At 34.7% G+C, this 19,065-nt stretch overlaps 1 protein-coding gene across 2 annotated transcripts; it reads right to left on the minus strand.

Annotated features, from left to right (window-relative positions):
• Positions 1–262: 262 nt before the first annotated feature.
• On the minus strand, positions 263–1,856 carry LOC149209354 (mannan endo-1,4-beta-mannosidase 2-like). Of its 2 annotated transcripts, XR_016252212.1 has the most exons (3): positions 1,596–1,856; positions 580–1,468; positions 266–459 (listed from the first exon to the last, which is right to left on the minus strand). XR_016252212.1 is itself a non-coding variant. In XM_089394258.1 (2 exons), exons 1-2 carry the CDS (start codon positions 1,704–1,706, stop codon positions 1,223–1,225), a joined length of 357 nt encoding a protein of 118 aa, XP_089250384.1. In that variant the 5' UTR covers positions 1,707–1,856; the 3' UTR covers positions 263–1,222. The 2 variants fall into 2 exon arrangements, 1 of the variants encoding a protein (XP_089250384.1); XM_089394258.1 differs by having other exon boundaries at positions 263–1,468.
• Between the last annotated feature and the right edge of the window lie 17,209 nt (positions 1,857–19,065).

Consider the following 19,065-nt stretch of genomic DNA (forward strand, 5'->3'; position numbering starts at 1 on the left):
TGATGGATGACTAACCTTAAGACAAGTTCCTGCATTGAAATCACAGAATGGGAAATCGTGTGGGAAGCAGTGGTGGTTATCTTTGCATCAGGTAGTTGATTTATAAGAACATCATCCCCATTAAAGGGAGAAATTGTCGATGCCATAGGCACAACAGCAAGTGCTACCAACAGGGCATGCATAATAGTCATCGCACTTTGCTGGAGGTATGACTGGAGAGGGAGGGGAAGGGCCAAGGTTTGGAGAATTAGACCCATTCTTAATCAAATATGATGGCCGTATTGCGATTCCACATTTTCCAAATGAATTGTCAATGTTTCTTTGCAACCTGATGTACTCCTTCTCACCCTAGCTTGGTCCCATGAGTTATTTACAATCCAGTTGTCCACATCAGCTGACCCATAACCCACCAGCGTCACACCATGATCCAAACCACAATTTCTAGTAAATACACCCACCCTGTCACCCCAAAAAAGCCAGCAAAACCATTGATCAATTGACTTGCACTGCATGCATGTGCAAAAAATATGTATTGGAATACCATGTAGATAAAATCTATGCAAAGAATTGGACACTTACAGATTTGCAAAACTGAAAGTCCCTTCCACCACCTTCCATGGCCACACTGATTGGTTGAAGTGCTGCAGCATTCTGTAATGACTTCTCATAATTGGTTGGCTCATCTTCATAGCCATCAATTGTTAATACATGGGAAATTTTCTGCAAAACACATATTAACGCTTTATACATATACTGATAATATCCAAAATATTCCCTATGACCCAATAAAGTTATTTAATTGATAGATATTACCAGTGCAATGAAACTTTACCCATTTAACCCAAAAGGTTTTTTCGGCACAAATTATCACAGAAAAAAATGGTTATTTCGAGGGAAAAAATAAAAATAAAGCAAATAAAAATTAGGGCTACGAGAGAGGAATGAATCTCTGCACGCAATGATGCAGTTGCATGTTAGGGTCTTGACGTTGTATTCATAGAGGCTAGGTGTTATTGTCCTAAGGTTGTATTCATAGAGGCTAGGCCGGAAACCCTGAATATTGCAGGATTTTTTCCTGTTTCATAAGATTGAAGATTGTATTGTATTTATAGAAGTTAGGTTCACCAAAAAACAGAGAAGCCAAAAACATGCACAAGATCCAGAAAGACAAGCAATGCCAGCACAATCAAACACCAAAAAAACAAAAAATCGGTGGAGGGATTCAACGATTGACGTATTGCAAGGGCCTATGCACAGCCCTGAAAGTCTTGTTCATCATATACACCGGAGAAGTCTGTAGTGCTTTGTATTGGCCATCGTTGAAGGCCCAAGTTTTGGAAACATTAAGCCCATGAGCTGCAGCGTGTTCAAAATCAGAGGTAACCATATGTGTAGCCGTTCCAAGGGAACAAGTGTGTAGATCTTTCGCTGCCTTGGAAAACGCAAGTGCAAAATTCGTCCCTCTGACCTGAATAACAAAAAAAGAGATAAATTATTACTTTGCATTAAAAAAAATGATAAAATAAATAAAAGAGATGTGTTACCAGTTTGCTTGCAAAAATTTGGAAAGACCCTGTTGAAACAGAGGAGATTACCCTGGAAAGCATCCCATCTAAACCCTGGTCAGCGGTATCTGGATGCCAATGTTCCAGGAGAAACTGAGTGCGTAGAAAGTAACAGAGATGGCGAAGTCTGTTGCATTGCATTCCTGAAATAAAACATAGAAGAAAAGGAGCCGAATCTCCTTTCCCACAACAACAGCTGCTTTAAGCCTGCCTGTCCTCCACCACGCCCGCGACATTCGACTTTAAGCGTTCGATGCAGAGAGTGTGAAAGCAAACACTGCAGATGATCCATGGAAGCAGGGCCGAGCTAGGGCAAGGGCGACGTCTCCACTCCAAGAAGCCCCGGGAAGGAACGCTGAGCCAGGGCGAGGTGATCTGTTCCGTCGCATTCTTAATTTGAATACCTTACTGTACCCGTCTAATCAATCGTATGGCTAAAATTATTTTAATTGTCTATCATTTAAATCAAAGGCTTAGAAATGTACACGTAATCTAAAAGGAAAGTTGATTTCAAATGGAAACGCCTTACGGCGTAATTAGAAGAACAAAAAGTGGTCTCTGAAATATTTATTAATACTTTTTCCAAGGAAGCCGGTCAATCCAGTCACCAATATGTTCTTCTCACTGAACAAGTCAAGAATATTTGACGCCATAAATCTGCAACTCGCACACAAAACTAGTGTTGTATTATTATCGTGTTATATTATGTGTGACATAAACAATCTATCTTCAAACTTCGTATTATGTGTGACATACACAATTATTGTTGGAAGGCAATAAACAATATGATATCCGCACTCCAGCCACAGAGCAAAAGAAGCAGAATGGAATAAGGCAAAGCATATAAGCATATAAAACGTCGCAATAAGCTTCCGCTCAATCTCTGAAGAAACAAACGTATATATAACGGCTAAGGAACCAGCTTTACCAAACCCAACGATCCATTTCCGATGCCTCACAAAGTTATCAATAAAGTTGGTAGGGATTTTTTATTTCTCAACGGTCAATAATGTGCTACTCACATATTCTTATTTCTTATTTCGAGACTGACATCCTTTCACGAGCTTAATCTAACTGTTTTATATAATTTTAATTTTATATAAATAGAGATAGAGATTTTGTTATATGTTGATTGTGAACGGCTCGGTTGAACCCACAGAAGGCAATTCCTTTTTCTAGATCTTCCTAATATAAATATTCCAACCATATTTTTTTATAAATATATAATTTCATAACTGCATTAAATAAATTTCATTACAATTCTATAAATTTAATTAATCAAATCATAATTACAAAATATATATATTTTTCAGAGAGAATTACAAAATATATATATATATATATATAAAATAAATTTCATTACGATTCTATAAAATTAATTAATCAAATATTAATTACAATAAATAAATATCATTACAATTCAACATCAAAGTCCATTAACGCGAAAGAAGTAGAGTGTCTTTACGTGTACGTTGTTTATTATTATTCCATGCATCGAACACAATTTTATATTGAATTCCTTTTGCCATGCCTTCTTTATTTAGGTCCTATTTGTTTGTTTGTGAATTGTTTTCCTCTATGGAATTTACTTGTTTATTGAATGCAATTTAAGTAAACAACAACAAGAACAGTTGTATTCCTAGCTGTAACCAGAGATTTTAGTATTGGCTTCCCCCTACGAGTCTGTGCTGCTCATAACACTGGGATGGTGCAGGAAAGACATATGATCGGGTGACTTGACGTGGCCATGCGATTGTCGTAGAGGAGAAGTTGAAATAGGTATATTCAAAAATTTCAGATGCCACCCTACGCAATCGTTAAAATCCAATTTTGTTAATGACGTGTAGAGTATATACATAGATCAGCGTCTCTACGCGTGTACAGGAGTCACTTTACCAAATATCGTGGAAATGTATTCTATTGTTATCTTCTTTGACTTTCTACAAAAATTTAAAATGACCTTTCTCTTACATAAACCTTCTAACAGATCGAATGCCCAAATGCATATCGTGGAAATGTATTCTATTATTATCGTCTTTGCCTTTCCGCGGAAATTTAAAATGACCTTCCTCTTACATGAACTTTCTAACATATCCAATGCTCTTAACACGGCCTCTTGCCTCAACTAGCTCTTGCCTTAACATTTTTATCTGCAAATGAAAGGTAAAATACAGTTCCGGGCAATTCAAGTCTCGCTTGATGGCTTACTCTTGAGTGCATCACACGCATACTCTTTGACTGAATCCAGTCCATCACGGCCTATTCCAAGTAGTAGTAGAAGATCTAGTTCGAGCATACGTACATGTGAATCCTCCGACCCCAAGTATGCAATTAAAGGAGATCGACCCTCACCAACCCTCTCTATTTAAAAGGGAAAAGGGCTAAAGGCCCTCAATTTCATTTATAATAGAGGGGAGGGCGCCTCTCGATTTTATAAAGAGTTCTCAACAACATGTAAGAGACTGGGATGCCTCTTGACGAAGATACAAAAATTTATAATCCAGAAGCTTCAATTCATTTTGTTAAACCATTTTTCTGGGGGCTCTAGAGGAACAACACGACTGGGAAAGAAGGACAGAGCATCACAGAGCCCATTAGAGTAGTTCATTGTTACAGGGTCTAATTTCAAGTGAATGAGAGCACTTTTCTTCAAAGAGTTTTGGATTTAAGGATGCCTTCCTTAACGTTTTTCTCTTTGGTAAACTAATTATTAATTTTGCCTTTTTACCTTTAAGATTTTGTACAAGGGTTTCTAACATGATTGGAGGACTGCCTGACCAAGAGAAGCTATAATGTCTCAATCATAATATTTGTTTAGAACACATGGTTTTCTCTAATCAATTAATAAGACATATTTTCATTAATACCTTTATGTTTTCTTAGGTTCTAAGATCCTCAAGTTATCTGGTTATTGTTTGATATTCTATTACAGGGTTTTTGTAATAAGTAATCAGACTCCTTTGAGTGCACCAGTTAGAGATGGAAAGTTTCCGACATGTTTGAATATTTCTGTGAGTGTCCCTTGTTTGTTAAGGATTTGTAAGGTTATGGGCATCTTTATATTCATTGTGTTTTCCTATAATATTTCAGAATGTCGAGGTCACGAGAGAGTGTTCGAACAATTGATCAATTAACCTCACATCTCTTTGAAAGTCAGATATTCATTCAAAAACATTAAATATTACCCCAAAAAAACATCACTAAACATATATAAATTGTAGATTCCATGAATAACTATACAAACTAAATGAAGCAATAATAAATTTACAAAATTAAATGATAAAAACTAGAACAACTCATTACTAGTGGGCTTACTCCATGAAATGCAATATATCAACACTACCTAACAATATGCAATAATACTCCTCAAAGTGCATTACAATGCACTTTTTCATCAAATTTTATATCTTTATTTTGTGAATTTAGTAGTGGTTTTTCTAGCGTTTATCTGTCTTTCATTGAATTTATAAGATTCAATCTTTGTTCCAAGTTCCACAGGGTCCCAACCTTCATATTTTCTCAATATAAAACACATCATTTTTTCTATATTGTACTAGTTTCATGTGGTATTTCTTTATTGGTGTTGTCTGAATTCCAATATGGTAGAACATGATGATTATTGGCAGTCTTGAAGATGTAGCATTTTTAGGTTTCACGTTTCTAAAACATACACTGTAGTTGTAGAATTGGTGTTATAAATCATTTATTAAATATCAAATTGTAGAATTTTTAGCAGACTTATATCTTGTTTATTATTTCTAACATTTTTTTCTTCTGTTAGTGTTTATAAATTTTTGCAACTTAGTAATTCAGGTTTGTGTTCACTAGAATTTCTCTATTTATTTTCTCAAACCAGGACGACAAAGTTGCTACCATTTGGTGTGATGATGAATCCATGAGGAAGGCTATTCATGCAAAAAAAAATATGTTCCTTTAGCTAAAAATGGCTCTTTTCATATTCCCTCCACCACTGCCCATTCTATCTTTACGTGTATGCCTTGATCTAGCAAGTACATGACAACTACATTTCAAGTTATTTTTTATTAATTTATGCCACAGTGGTGCTTGTAGCAAAGATTTATGTTAATGGTTTTGAGTTAGCCATAAATCTATTATTCCTACTCATAGTAGTAAAGTCAAAAACTCAATCTAAATAGAGATCTTCTAGAAGTTGAGTGTTTCCATCGGTTCGTGTCTAACTCCTCATAGTGAGACTAATAGAGATCTTCTAGAAGTTGAGTGTTTCCATCGGTTCGTGTCTAACTCCTCATAGTGAGACTAATTTCACGGAATATGAATCTATAGTACAGTTGTGTGCAATTCGAGTATTAGGTGAATTTAGTTGAATATGTATCCAATTTTGGATGGATTGAACTATAACGAATTTTGCAATTTGAGAGGTTTACTAGTGTAGGACTATGATTACTAAAGATTAAACCAAAAGACCAAATAAACCTATGTTAAAATCCTCTAAAGTTTCCCCACAGAATATATAGTATGACATTAGCATCATCATATCATCATATTGTGCCTGTGGTAAATTTGTAGTAGTTAGTTTAGTTAAATCAACTTGCTAATCAATGATATGAATTTCCTTTACCAAGGCTCATATCCTAGACATACTTTATCCGTCGTGCCCTTTTGACTTGTACAAGAGGTCCGATTAAAGAAGTTGGGGCGAGTGTAAATCATGGGAAAATTAGAAATTTTCCTAGCTAATGAGTTATCTTGTTTACGATCAACTCCCTCTAAGGGAGGTGCTCATTTACAATACAACAATATTCATAATTGCTTGTCAAAAGGAAAAAATCTACATGACGTTGAATAAGAAATCACACAGAATCTCGTTGGAGTTGATCTTAGATCCATTATGAGGATTCGAAGTATTGCCTAAAAGTAAAGGCGTCATAGTCCAACTCTTTTAAAATTCCACAATATATCTCAATAATCAATAGTTGGTTTTGTTTTACAACAAGAAACAACTATAGAAAAAAGATAAAAATGACTCTTTTCCCCTCTCTTTTAGCCCCTTTCTACTAATAGAAATACAACCAAGACATTTGTGCAACGTTTTTGGCATATATGCATATTTAAGAAATACATAAGGTCATTTTTAGAAAGATCCTATGAAATTTTTACAAACCTCACACTGAATGTTGTGAAATGTGGTGATATTTTTTGAATTGCAGGGTAAGATTTCAAAAATGGTAAAAAAAAGAAGACATGTTCAAAATAACTCGCAATCACACCATCGATAAAATGCTCGAGTAGTATGCTATATCCATGGTTACGGTTGCTACTTATACGGATTTCAAGGCAAGGAAATTCATATCCACTTCCAGTGTCACACCTTATATATCTCCTTGCGCACCTTATATATCTCCTTGCGCAGTTGGAATTCCTCTTCCTGCAGTAAATTTTATAGAAAGACCATGAAAAGTTCCCAGCATTTGTTGAAGAAGTACTACCGAACTATATGAATTATAAAAATTGATAAAGCTTCATAGTGATAATGAATATGTCCGCAATGTCCATGGTGAAAGTTCTAAAAGGATTTACGACTATAACAATGAAGGAGAAACTATTTGTTTCTAATGAAAATATGATTAAAAATAGCTCAAATCTCTTTAAAGCTTTTGAAATTTATCCAATCAATTTTTAGAAAAAAAACATGGGTGCTCTAAATTTGATTTATATGCTACATTTAAGGAAAGAAAATATTTTATTATTTGTTTTTATATTTCAAAAAATCTATAAAATATAAAAATAAATATGTTTTAGTAAACCTCTCTCAAACCAAAAAGGAAAAAGTCAACTTTTTTTTTCATATGGCATTCAAAATCTCCTCCATCACCACTTGAAATTGTTCCTTCATAAATGCCCATTAATAATTTTCAATATTGCATTGAGAAATTGTATAGCAATACAATTTTTAGCACTCTTTCCTTCTACCAATAAAGATAGGAATGAGCATGACTTGTTAACACCTATTCTCTTTAAAATTTTGTCTCGAAAAATTATGTAGTAGCCTGCATGAAAATTTAAATAGTTTCGAGGCTATTGGAAAAAAAAAAAAAATCTATTTGTTTTAAAGAATGTACACACATTATTACACATTATTACATGGACATGTTTTTCGGCTCCTAGTTTCCACAAAATTATCGATCAAGATTTTGTTAATCCCCATGTAATCTTTATAATGGTTGCATCTATATATAGAGTACCAAATGCCTTAAATAACACCTTGTGTAAGAGAGAATTCCTATATAAGTATAAAACATCATACCCAAAATGGAAAGCCTCAACTAACAGTGAAGCTAAACATTGTTGGCCTTTGCATCAGTAAATGAACCATATTATGTTTATTTCATCATAAGTATCTTGTGGAACTTGTATAGTGATGTGTGGTTTGACGGTAAGTCTACCTGGGTGAAGCCTAGGAGGCCATAGTTCAAATGTCATTGAGTACACTTTCCTTAGGACTCACAGTCACAGTTACCGATTCACCATATTGTTAAAAAAAAAATTCTTGTGCAACTTATTTAAAATAACTCTAATTCAGATTACATTGAAGGAAATTCATTCTTATATTAATATTCTTCACTTTAGCAATTTTGCTAAGTAAGATGACACTGACACCGCCAGGGAGCAGGTTCCGCCAGACAACTGCGTTACCGATTCACCATATTGTTAAAAAAAAAAATTCTTGTGCAACTTATTTAAAATAACTCTAATTCAGATTACATTGAAGGAAATTCATTCTTATATTAATATTCTTCACTTTAGCAATTTTGCTAAGTAAGATGACACTGACACCGCCAGGGAGCAGGTTCCGCCAGACAACTGGCAGCGGGTGCGCCGGGCAGTGATGAAGTTCAGATAAGTGGCGCGCGGTGTGGAAATTTCTAGGGGTGAAATAAACTAATCTTATTAAATAATGTGTGTACTCTCATACATGAATCGGCAGAAGCTTCAAGGATAATAACAGTTTTACTCGTGTTCGTGTTTCCCGTATAGCTGAGTGTTTTCTAGTTTTAATTCAATCTGAACATTAAAATGAAACTACCACCTTCTTCTGTCTTCTGTCTTCTGCTCGGAAACTTAGAAACTGTTGCCACTGTACCTGCTTCCCATGGTAATATTTTGATATTTTTTCATTGTTTTGAAAACTGTGATTTGTTTTTCTCTGTGGAATTTAGTTGCTTATTGAATGCAATTTAAGTAAGACCAAGAAGCATAGTTGTATTCATAGTCGTAAGCAGAGATTCAGTATTGCCTTTGCCCCTACGAATCTGTTCTGCTCCTAAAACTCGGATGGTGCAGGAAAGACACATGATCAAGTGACTTGACCTGTCCATGTGATTGTTGTAGAGGAGAAGTTGAAATAGGTATATTGAAAAAGTTGAGATGCCAACCTACGCAATTGTTGGAAATAATAAATCTCAAACACCGCAATAAACAACTTGACATTAGACATACTTTTCAGACGTATTTTTGTAGGTTGCATTGAAAAAGTTGAGATGCCAACCTACGCAGTTGTTGGAAATAATAAATCTCAAACACCGCAATAAACAACTTGACATTAGATATACTTTTCAGACGTATTTTTGTAGGTTGCATTCCTGTTTGAAGATTGAAGGACTGAAGCGAGACTTGAACCATTCCGAAATGCAGCAAGGAATTTAAAACAGTTAATGTCCATTGGTAAATAGATATGGGCAAGAATTTATTAAACGCCTATTGCCCACACTCCAGAAACTCCTGCACGATTCTAATCACACTCAACAACAACATCATATTAATATCACTATGTTATGAGCTAAATGTAAAATTGTGTGTTGAGTTAAATATGAATGTGAAAATTAATTTTGATAAGTTAAAGAGTAAGAGGTAAGAGAGATAGTGCGCTCAAGTCTCTGGAGAGAAAGAGGTGGAGCAAATTTTGGTGGGAGTGTGAAAACAATAGTTATTGTGTTTTACTGTGTTGCTCCAAGTGAATGTAAATAAGTACAAACCTTAGTTTTTACTTGGTGAATGGGCCGCAAAATCATGTGAATGTATTTTCATGTTTTAGAATTCCAAACTAAGTTTTTATTGTCTTTCTCCAACCTTATGTTGTTTATCTTTGAGTCTGTGTAATAGCTCCATGAAATCCAAGTTCGCGAAATCCAAGTCTGTGAAATAGGTTCACGGTGCGCAAAGTTAGATGTGCGAAATTGGCTCTGCGGTGCGCGAAGCTAGCTACACGAAAGTTTAATGACAAAAATTATGATTATTGGGATATTACAATGAAGGTCCTATTTTCTTCTCAAGACATTTGGGATTTGGTGGAGAATGGTTTTCAAGAACCAACAGATGCAACAACATACAATGTCTTATCTCAACAAGAAAAGGATTAGTTAAGGGACAATAGGAAGATGGATTCAAAAGCCCTGTTTTATATTTTCCAAGCAGTTCACGAAAGTATTTTCCCAAGGGTTGTAGCAACAACGAAGTCCAAGCAAGCATGGGACACCCTCTAGGCAGCCTACCAAGGCATGGAAAAAGTCAAGACAACAAAGCTGCAAATGTTGAGGAGATATTTTGAAACACTTTGTATGAAAGAGTCTGAGAATATAGATTCGTTTTTTACACATGTAAGTGCGCTAGTTACTCAAATCAGGTCTCATGGTGAGACACTTGAGGAAAGAAGAATGGTTGTGAAATTTTTGGGAAGTTTGCCAGTAGGGTTTGAGGCCATTGTTGTGGCCATAGAAGTGACAAAGGATCTCTCGCAGTTCTCAGTGGATGAGCTTAATGTATCACTGATTTCTCATCAACATAAACTGAATAGAGCAGCAAGCTCCTCATTGAAGCATGCCCTCAAGACACAAGTATCATTTGGTTAAGGTCGAGGCAGAGGAAGATCATATGCTAGAGGAAGAGGAAGAAGCCCACATAGTGGTGGAAGAAGCAACCCTTCAAGCTCAAATGGTAGAGGCAACAATCAAAATCCAAGTCAAGGCCCAAGCCAAAATCAAACACAAGGTCAAAGGTATGATAAATCTCAAGTCCAATGTCATTACTGTAAGAAGTATGGTCATTATGCAAATGAATGTAGAAAGAAGCAATATGACATTAGTAACAAACCAAGTGTAAATTTCACAAGAGAAAATCGGAACCATGATAGCATGTTTTTAGTTTGTAATGTAGCACAAGAAACACAGAGTGACATATGGTATCTAGATTTAGGGTGTAGCAACCACATGTCAAGAAACATAGAAATGTTTTCCATTCTAGATGAAAGTGTGAAATTTGAAGTGAAATTAGGGATTGATAGCAAAATCTTTGTCATGGGAAAAGGAAGAATTAATATCTCAGATGTTTACCTTGTCCCTGGTTTGAAACATAATCTTATCACCATTGGATAGCTCATGCAAAAAGGCTACAATGTCTTCTTCAAAAATGATGTGTGCACAATTTTGGACAGGCTTCCAAGTAGACAACTGATTGCAAAGGTTCAGATGACAAACAATAGAATGTTTCCCCTAAAGATAAGATCAGATTTGAAAGATGGTGCACAAGCACAACTATCAATGAACTCACAGGAGGATGGAAGAAAAGAGATAGTTGTCACACAAGTAAACTTTCAAGCAGAGGTAAAAGATGAAAACTGGTTGTGGCACTTGAGATTTGGACATCTCAACTTTGGAGGTTAGAATTTGCTGCATAGGAAAAACATGGTGAGGGGTTTACCACTCATAAAAAAACCAGACAACATATGTGAATGATGTATCTTAGGCAAGCAACATAGATAGACATTTCCAGCAGGAAAGTCATTGAGAGCAAAGGCACCTTTAGAGATTGTCCACTCAAATTTATGTGGACCAATGCAGACACCATCAATTGGTGGCAGTCACTATGTATTGACCTTCATAGATGACTACACAAGGAAGACATGGGTCTTTCTCCCTAAAATAGAAAAGTGAAGTGTTTTAGTGCTTTCACCAATACAAGGCTTTTATTGAGAAGCAAAGCAGATACTACATCAAAGTGCTTAGGATCGACAGAGTTAGCAAATATATCTCAAATGATTTCCTTCGATTTTGCAGGAAGCATGGAATTCACAAGCAGTTTACAAGGAGACAGTGCACGCAATGGTGGCGATTGCCATGCAACATAAATGGACAGAGTATTAGATGGATGTAAAATCTATGTTCTTGAATGGAGTGATGAAAGGGGAAGTGTGTGTTGCACAACCGCCTAGTTATGAGGCCAAGAAGACAAAGTGTATCGGTTGAGGAAAGCTCTTTATGGATTGAAGCAAGCACTGTGCGCATAGTACAACAGGATAGATGCTTACTTATTGGACAATGGTTTCGATAAATGTGACGATGAGCCTACTCTCTACATCAAAGAGAGCGAAGGTAAGATTCTCATTGTCGTCTTATATATAGATGATTTGATTTTTATAGGCTGTGATGATTTTCTCATCGGTGATTTCAAATAAGTCATGAAGAGTGAATTTGTAATGACTGACTTGGGATTGTTAAGATATTTTTTTTGGCATAGAAGTGAAGCAAACAGAAAATGGCATTTTATCTCTCAAGCCAAGTATGTGGCATAAATTTTGGAGAGGTTTAAAATGCAGAACAACAAGTCTGCAATAACTCCAACTGTCATAGGGTTGAAGTTGAGCAAAGAAGATTGCAGCAGCAATGTCAATCCAACATTATACAAAAGTATGATAGGTAGCTTGATGTATTTGACTGCCACTAGGCTGGATATAATGTATGCAGTATGTTTGGTGTCAAGGTTCATGAAGACACGCAAGGAGACACATTGGCAAGCGGCGAAAAGGATTATGAGGTATGTCAATGGGACAAAACAGTATGGCATTTTGTACACAGAAAAAAAGTGGTTTCAGGCTGGTTGGTTACACTGATAGTGATTGGGCAGGCAGTTTCGATGACAGAAAGAGCACGACGGGATATGTTTTTCATTTGGGTTCTGCAGCCATTTCATGGGCCTCCAAGAAGCAGCCAATAGTGTCACTATCAAAAGTAGAAGCTGAGTATGTCACAGCAACAACAACAACATGGAATAAGTTTGGATGAGAAGGATGTTGAGGGATATTCGTCATGACCAAGAGGGCGCGACAACTATTTTCTGCAACAACACCTTAGCAATCGCATTGTCAAAGAATTTTGTCTTCCATAAGAGGACCAAGAATATTGATGTTAAATATCATTTTATTAAAGAGTTAACTGACAATTATGAAATGGTGTTATAGCACTACAGGTCACAGGAACAATTTGTTGAGTTTTTCACAAAGCCATTGGCAAGAGAATGTTTTGTTTATCTCAGAAATTGTTTGGGAATTGTCAATGGCGGCAATTGTGATTAAGGGGGAGTGTTGGAAATAATAATCCCAACCACTCAATAAACAGCGTGACAATAGACATACTTATCAGACGTATTTTTGAAGGTTGCGTCTCTATTGAAGATTGAAGGAATGAAGCCAAACGTGAACCATTTGGAAAGACAACAAGGAATTTAAAGCAATTAATGTACTTTGGTGAATAGATATGGGAAAGAATTTATTAAATGCCTATTGCCCACACTCAACAACAACATCATATTAATTTCTCTCTGTCATGAATTAAATGTAAAATTGTATGTTGAGTTAAATATGAATGTAAAAATTCATTTTGATAAGTTAAAGAGTAAGAGGTAAGAGAGATAGTGTGCCCAAGTCTTTGGGGAGAAAAAGATGGAGCAAGTTTTGGTGGGCATGTGAAAACAACAATTACTGTATTTTACTGTCTTACTCCGCGTGAATGTAAATCAATATAAACCTTAATTTTTACTTGGTGAATGACCCACAGCCTCATGTGAATGTATTTTCATATTTTAGAATTCAATACTAGGTTTTTTTATGTTGCTCCAACCTTATGTTGTTTATCTTTGAGTCTGTCTAATAGCTCCGCAAAATCCAAGTTTGTGAAATAGGTTCGCAGTGCGCGAAGGTAGCTGCATGGAATCGGCTCTGCGGTGCACGAAGCTAGCTGGGCGAAAGTAGCTTTGTGAAAATCATCACTCTCTACCCCTCCGTGAAAATTAAACTTTTCCAAATATTTTTTAACAGCAATCTTTAAAATCCCATTTTGTTAATGACATGTATAGTATACACAGTGGATCAATGTCTCTACAAGTGTAGAAAGGAGTTACTTTACGAAATATTATGGAAATGTATTCTATTGTTATCGTATTTGACTTTCTACAAAAATTTTGACTCTCTACGTAAAATGACAGCAAGGTCTGAAAAATATGACATCCTATACATTTCCACGATTTCGATATAGGAGTCATATTGATAATATAGCTTGGAAAACATTGCATCGTTATGAACATTCACTATTTCAAATGGAGAAGGGATAAAGCTCTCACAATTAGTAATGCTCAATAATCTAATAACGTAGTGACATGAAAATTCTGCAAACACTCACTTTCTTATTTATATCACGAAATGATTACATAACAGATATAGAGAGAACAAGTATTTCTTACTTCTATCAAAATCTGACCACTTTAAGTTCACACTAAACTCTAACAATACTATATGAAGGGTTGTTTTAACACGTTTATTTAAGATGAAATTTTAATTTCTTCTTAAATACCCATATTGACTTTTTAATTGTCTTGAATAAAGACAAAAGAAACACACAATTTTTAGGGGGGCTGGGCTAAGTGTCTTAAATTAAGATATAAGCAAAAAGATACCTTTTACTTACATCGCATGGGTTCAAGTCGTCAGTTGCTTATCTCTGCAAGAATGCTATTATTCGTGCAGTCTGTAGAATAGTTATAGTTTTTGGTGACGGTTGAATCTCAGGTAAATGTGTTATACATTTCGGTGAGAGCTTAATCTCAGGTAAACAAGAACATTTTTCTTTGCAAATGAGAGGTAAAATACAGTTTAGGGCATTTCAAGTCTTGCTTGATGGCTTACTCTTGAGTGCATCACATGCATACTCTCTACCTGAATCCCGTTCATTACAGCCTATTCCGAGTAGTTGTAGAAGATCTAGTTCTATCATACGTACATGTGAATTCTCTAGACCCAAGTATGCAATTAAAGGAGATCGACCCTCACCAACCCTCTCTATTTAAAAGGGAAAAGGGCCAAAGGCCCTCAATTTCATTTATAATAGAGGGGAGGGCGCCTCTCGATTTTATAAAGATTCCTCAACAACATGTAAGAGTCGGGGATGCCTCTTGAGGGAGATACAAAACTCTATAGTCCAGAAGCTACAATTCATTTTGTTAAAACATTTTTCTTGGGGATTTACAGGAACAACATGTCTGGGAAAGAAGGACAGAGCATCACAAAGCCCATTAGAGTACTGCATTGTTACAGGGTTCAATTTCAAGTAAATGAGAGAACTTTTCTTCAAAGAGTTTTGGATTTATTCAACACTTTTCAGTTGCAAATGAGAGTAAGAATGCCTTGCTTAAGGTTTTTCTCTTTGGTAAGCTAATAGTAATTATTAACTTGGTTTTTTTTCTTTAATATTTTGTACAAGGGTTTCTAACATGACTGGAGGATTGCCTGACCAAGAGAAACTATAATGTCTCAATCATAATGTTTGTTTAGAACACATGGTTTGCTCTAATCAATTAATAAGACATATTTTCATTAATACCCTTATGTTTTCATAGGTTCTAGTATCTTCAGGTTATTTGGTTATTGTTTGATATTCTATTACAGGGTTTCTGTAATACATAATCAGGCTCCTTTGAGTGAACCAGTTAGAGATGGAAAGTTTCCGACATGTTTGAATATTTCAGTGGGTGTCCCTTATTAGTTAAGGATTTGTAAGGTTATGAGAATCTTTATATTCATTGGGATTCCTATCATAATTTGAAGGTCACGAGAGAGTGTTCGAACAATTGATCAATTAACCTCACATCTCTTTGAAAGTCAGACTCCCAGATATTCATCCAAGAACATTAAATATTATCCTCCAAAAAGACACCATTAAACATATGTAAATTGTAGATTCCATGAATAACCATACAAACTAAATGAAGCAATAATAAATTTACAAAATTAAATGATAAAAGCTAGCACAACTGATTAGTAGTGGGCTTACTCCATGAAATTCAATAGATCTATACTACCTAAGAATATGCAATAATACTCCTCAAAATGCATTACAATGCACTTTTTCATCAAATTTTCTATCTTTATTTTGTGAATTTAGTAGCGGTTTTTGAGGTATTTATCTGTCTTTCATTGAATTTATAAGATTCAATCTGTGTTCCAAGTTCCATAGGGTCCCAACCGTCGTATTGTCTCAATATAAAACACATCATTTTTTCTATATTGTACTAGCTTCATATGGTATTTATTTATTGGTATTCTCTGAATTCCAATATGGTAGAACATGATGATTATTGGCAGTCTTGATGAGGTAGCATTTTTAGGTTTTATATTTCTAAAACATACACTGTAGCTGTAGAAATGGTGTTATAAATCATCTATTAAATATTAAATTGTATAATTTTTAGCAGACTTATATCTCGTTTATTATTTCAAACATTTTTTTCTTCTGTTGGTATTTATAAATTTTTGCAACTTAGTAGAACATACATTGTATCTCTAAAGTGGTGCTATAAATCATCTATTAAGTATCAAATTGTAGAATTTTTAGCAAACTTATATCTCATGTATTATTTCTAACATTTTTTTCTTTTGTTGGTACTTCTAAATTTCTGCAACTTAGTAGTTTAGGTTTGTGTTCACTAGAATTTCTCTATTTATTATTTAAAACCATGACAACAACATTGTTACTGTTTGTTGTTATGATGAATCCACGAAGAAGGCTATTGATGCACAAAAAATATGTTCCTTTAACTAAAAATGGCTCTTTTCACATTCCCTCCACAACTCCCCATTCTATCTTTATGTGTATGCTCGATCCAGCAAGTACAAGACAACTATATTTCAAGTTATTTTTTTATTAATTTATGCCATAGTTGGCCTTCTATGTTCAACTAATGGGTGCTTGTAGCAAAGATTTATGTTAATGGTTTTGAGTTACACATAAATCTATTATTGCTACTCATACTAGTGAAGTCAAAAACTCAATCTAAATAGAGATCTTCGAGAAGTTGAGTGTTTCCATCCGTTCGTGTCTAACTCCTCATAGCGAGACTAGTTTCATGGAATATGAATCTATAGTACAGTTGTGTGCAATTCGAGTATTAGGTGAATTTAGTTGAATATGTATCCAACTTTGGATGGATTGAACTACAATGAATTTACAATTTGAGATGGTGACTAGTATAGGACTATGATTACTAAATATTGAACAAAAGGAACAACTAAACCTATGTTAAAATCCTCTAAAGTTTCCCTGCAGAATATATAGTATGACATCAGCCTCATCTTATCATCATATTGCGCCTGTGTTAAATTTCTAGTAGTTAGTTTAGTTAAATAAACTTTCTAATCAATGAGATGAATTTCCTTTACCAAGGCTCATATCCTAGACATACTTTATCCGTCATGCCCTTTTGACTTGTACAAGAGTTCCGATTAAAGAAGTTGGGGCCGAGTGTAAATACTGGGAAAATTAGAAATTTTCCTAGCTAATGAGTTATCTTGTTTACGATCAATTCCCTCTAAGGGAGGGGGTCATTTACAATACAACGATATTTAGAGTAGCTTGTAAAAAGGAAAAATCAACATGACATTGAATAAGAAATCATAGAAAATCTCCTTGGAGTTGATCTTAGATCCATTATGAGGACTCTAAGTATTTCCTAGAAGTAAAGGCATCATAGTCCAACTCTTTTAAAAGTCCATAATATATCTCAATAATCAATAGTTGATTTTGTTTTACAACAAGAAACAACTATAGAAAAAGATAAAAATGACTCTTTTACCCTCTCTTTTAGCCCCTTTCCACTAATAGAAATACATAAATAAATTTCAAAGTTGAAAACCCAAGATATTTGTGCAACATTTTCGGCGTATATGCATATTTAAGAAATACTTAAGGTCATTTTTAGAAAGATCCAATGAAATTTTTACAAACCTTACGCTGAATGTTGTGAAATGTTGTGATATTTTTTGAAATGCAAGGCAATATTTCAAAAATGTTAAAAAAGAAGAAGAATACATTTTGCATCTTATATGAGTCGAGATTCTAAAACGTGAAATTTGTACATCAAGTCATGTCTTCATGTGCTCGATAACTATGCCACAGATTGGATTCCGTGAGGAAATGGTAGAAGCAATTATTGAGCATATTGTTGGAGCATCTACAAAATGTTGTTCGATAAAAGCGAGGAGATGATTGTAGTCAATTCCTACATATATATAGAGACATGTTCCAACATAACTCACAATCACACCATTGATAAAATGCTGGAGTAGTATGCTATATCCATGGTTACAGTTTCTACTTATACCAATTTCAAGGCAAGGAAATTCATATCCACTTTGAGTGTCAAACCTCATATATCTCCTTGTGTATTTGGAAGTCCTCATTTTGCAACTTCCTTGAGATCTTTGGATCTCTATCAATATTGAATAACAATGCTTCTTGAGACCTCTATATTTTGGAGAAGGCATTGTTGGTGGAAACTAAACCATGTCGACTCATTTGTAAGACATAAAAAAAGTTTTTAATCTAGCCATTTTGGTTAAAAATGTGCTTCAAGAAATGTTAAGAATCACAATGTTAAGAAAATTTAATTGTAAAATAATCGAACACCAAAGCTTACATAAAATACACCACCAAGGATTATACAAAATACACCACCAATGATTACACAAAATACAACAAATCTCCCTACTACTTGAAATGAAGAAACAAATGCCACATATATCTCCTTGGAATGATGGTACCATGGGAGAATGTGAAGAGCTTATTGAGCTACAGGGAATATAAGTGGCTCTTAAATAATTTGGTTTTTCCTTTTCCATCTCCTATGTTGATTGAGGTTCAACCTAATCCAATTAGAATTTGACCAAATAGTTCCATGCACAAAACTACACTTTGTATTTCCACATTTTCTTATTTTGATAAGGATGAGGGAACAAATATAAACAATCAAAAGAGCAACAATTTCATCACTTCCAAGAATTCTATGAAACTCAGTAGTCATAACTCAATGTGGTGATATGACAGATCAATGTATTCCATTGACTAAATCATGACAAACATCACAAACTCAATTCACATCTATATTCCAAATTTCAGATAGTTGAAGAACCTACAAACATTTTAATCATTCTCCAGGTCCTAAGGGTTCATTAATTCTTGACTTTTAACTTACGTAGAATGATATTGTAAATGTGAAGATTCATGACTCCTATAGATATTGCATCAATCGGACATTAAATTCAATTTAGGTGATGAAACTCTCATATATGAACAAACATGCTTGTATGGTTTAGTGTTTTTACTTTTTACAAGGCCCACTAACTGGTTCACATGGTTTCCTC

The sequence above is a fragment of the Pinus tabuliformis genome, chromosome 1_2 (genome assembly GCF_031772625.1).
Source record: "Pinus tabuliformis cultivar Carrire ecotype Pingquan chromosome 1_2, CPIR1, whole genome shotgun sequence".
Taxonomy (NCBI): Eukaryota; Viridiplantae; Streptophyta; class Pinopsida; order Pinales; family Pinaceae; genus Pinus; species Pinus tabuliformis.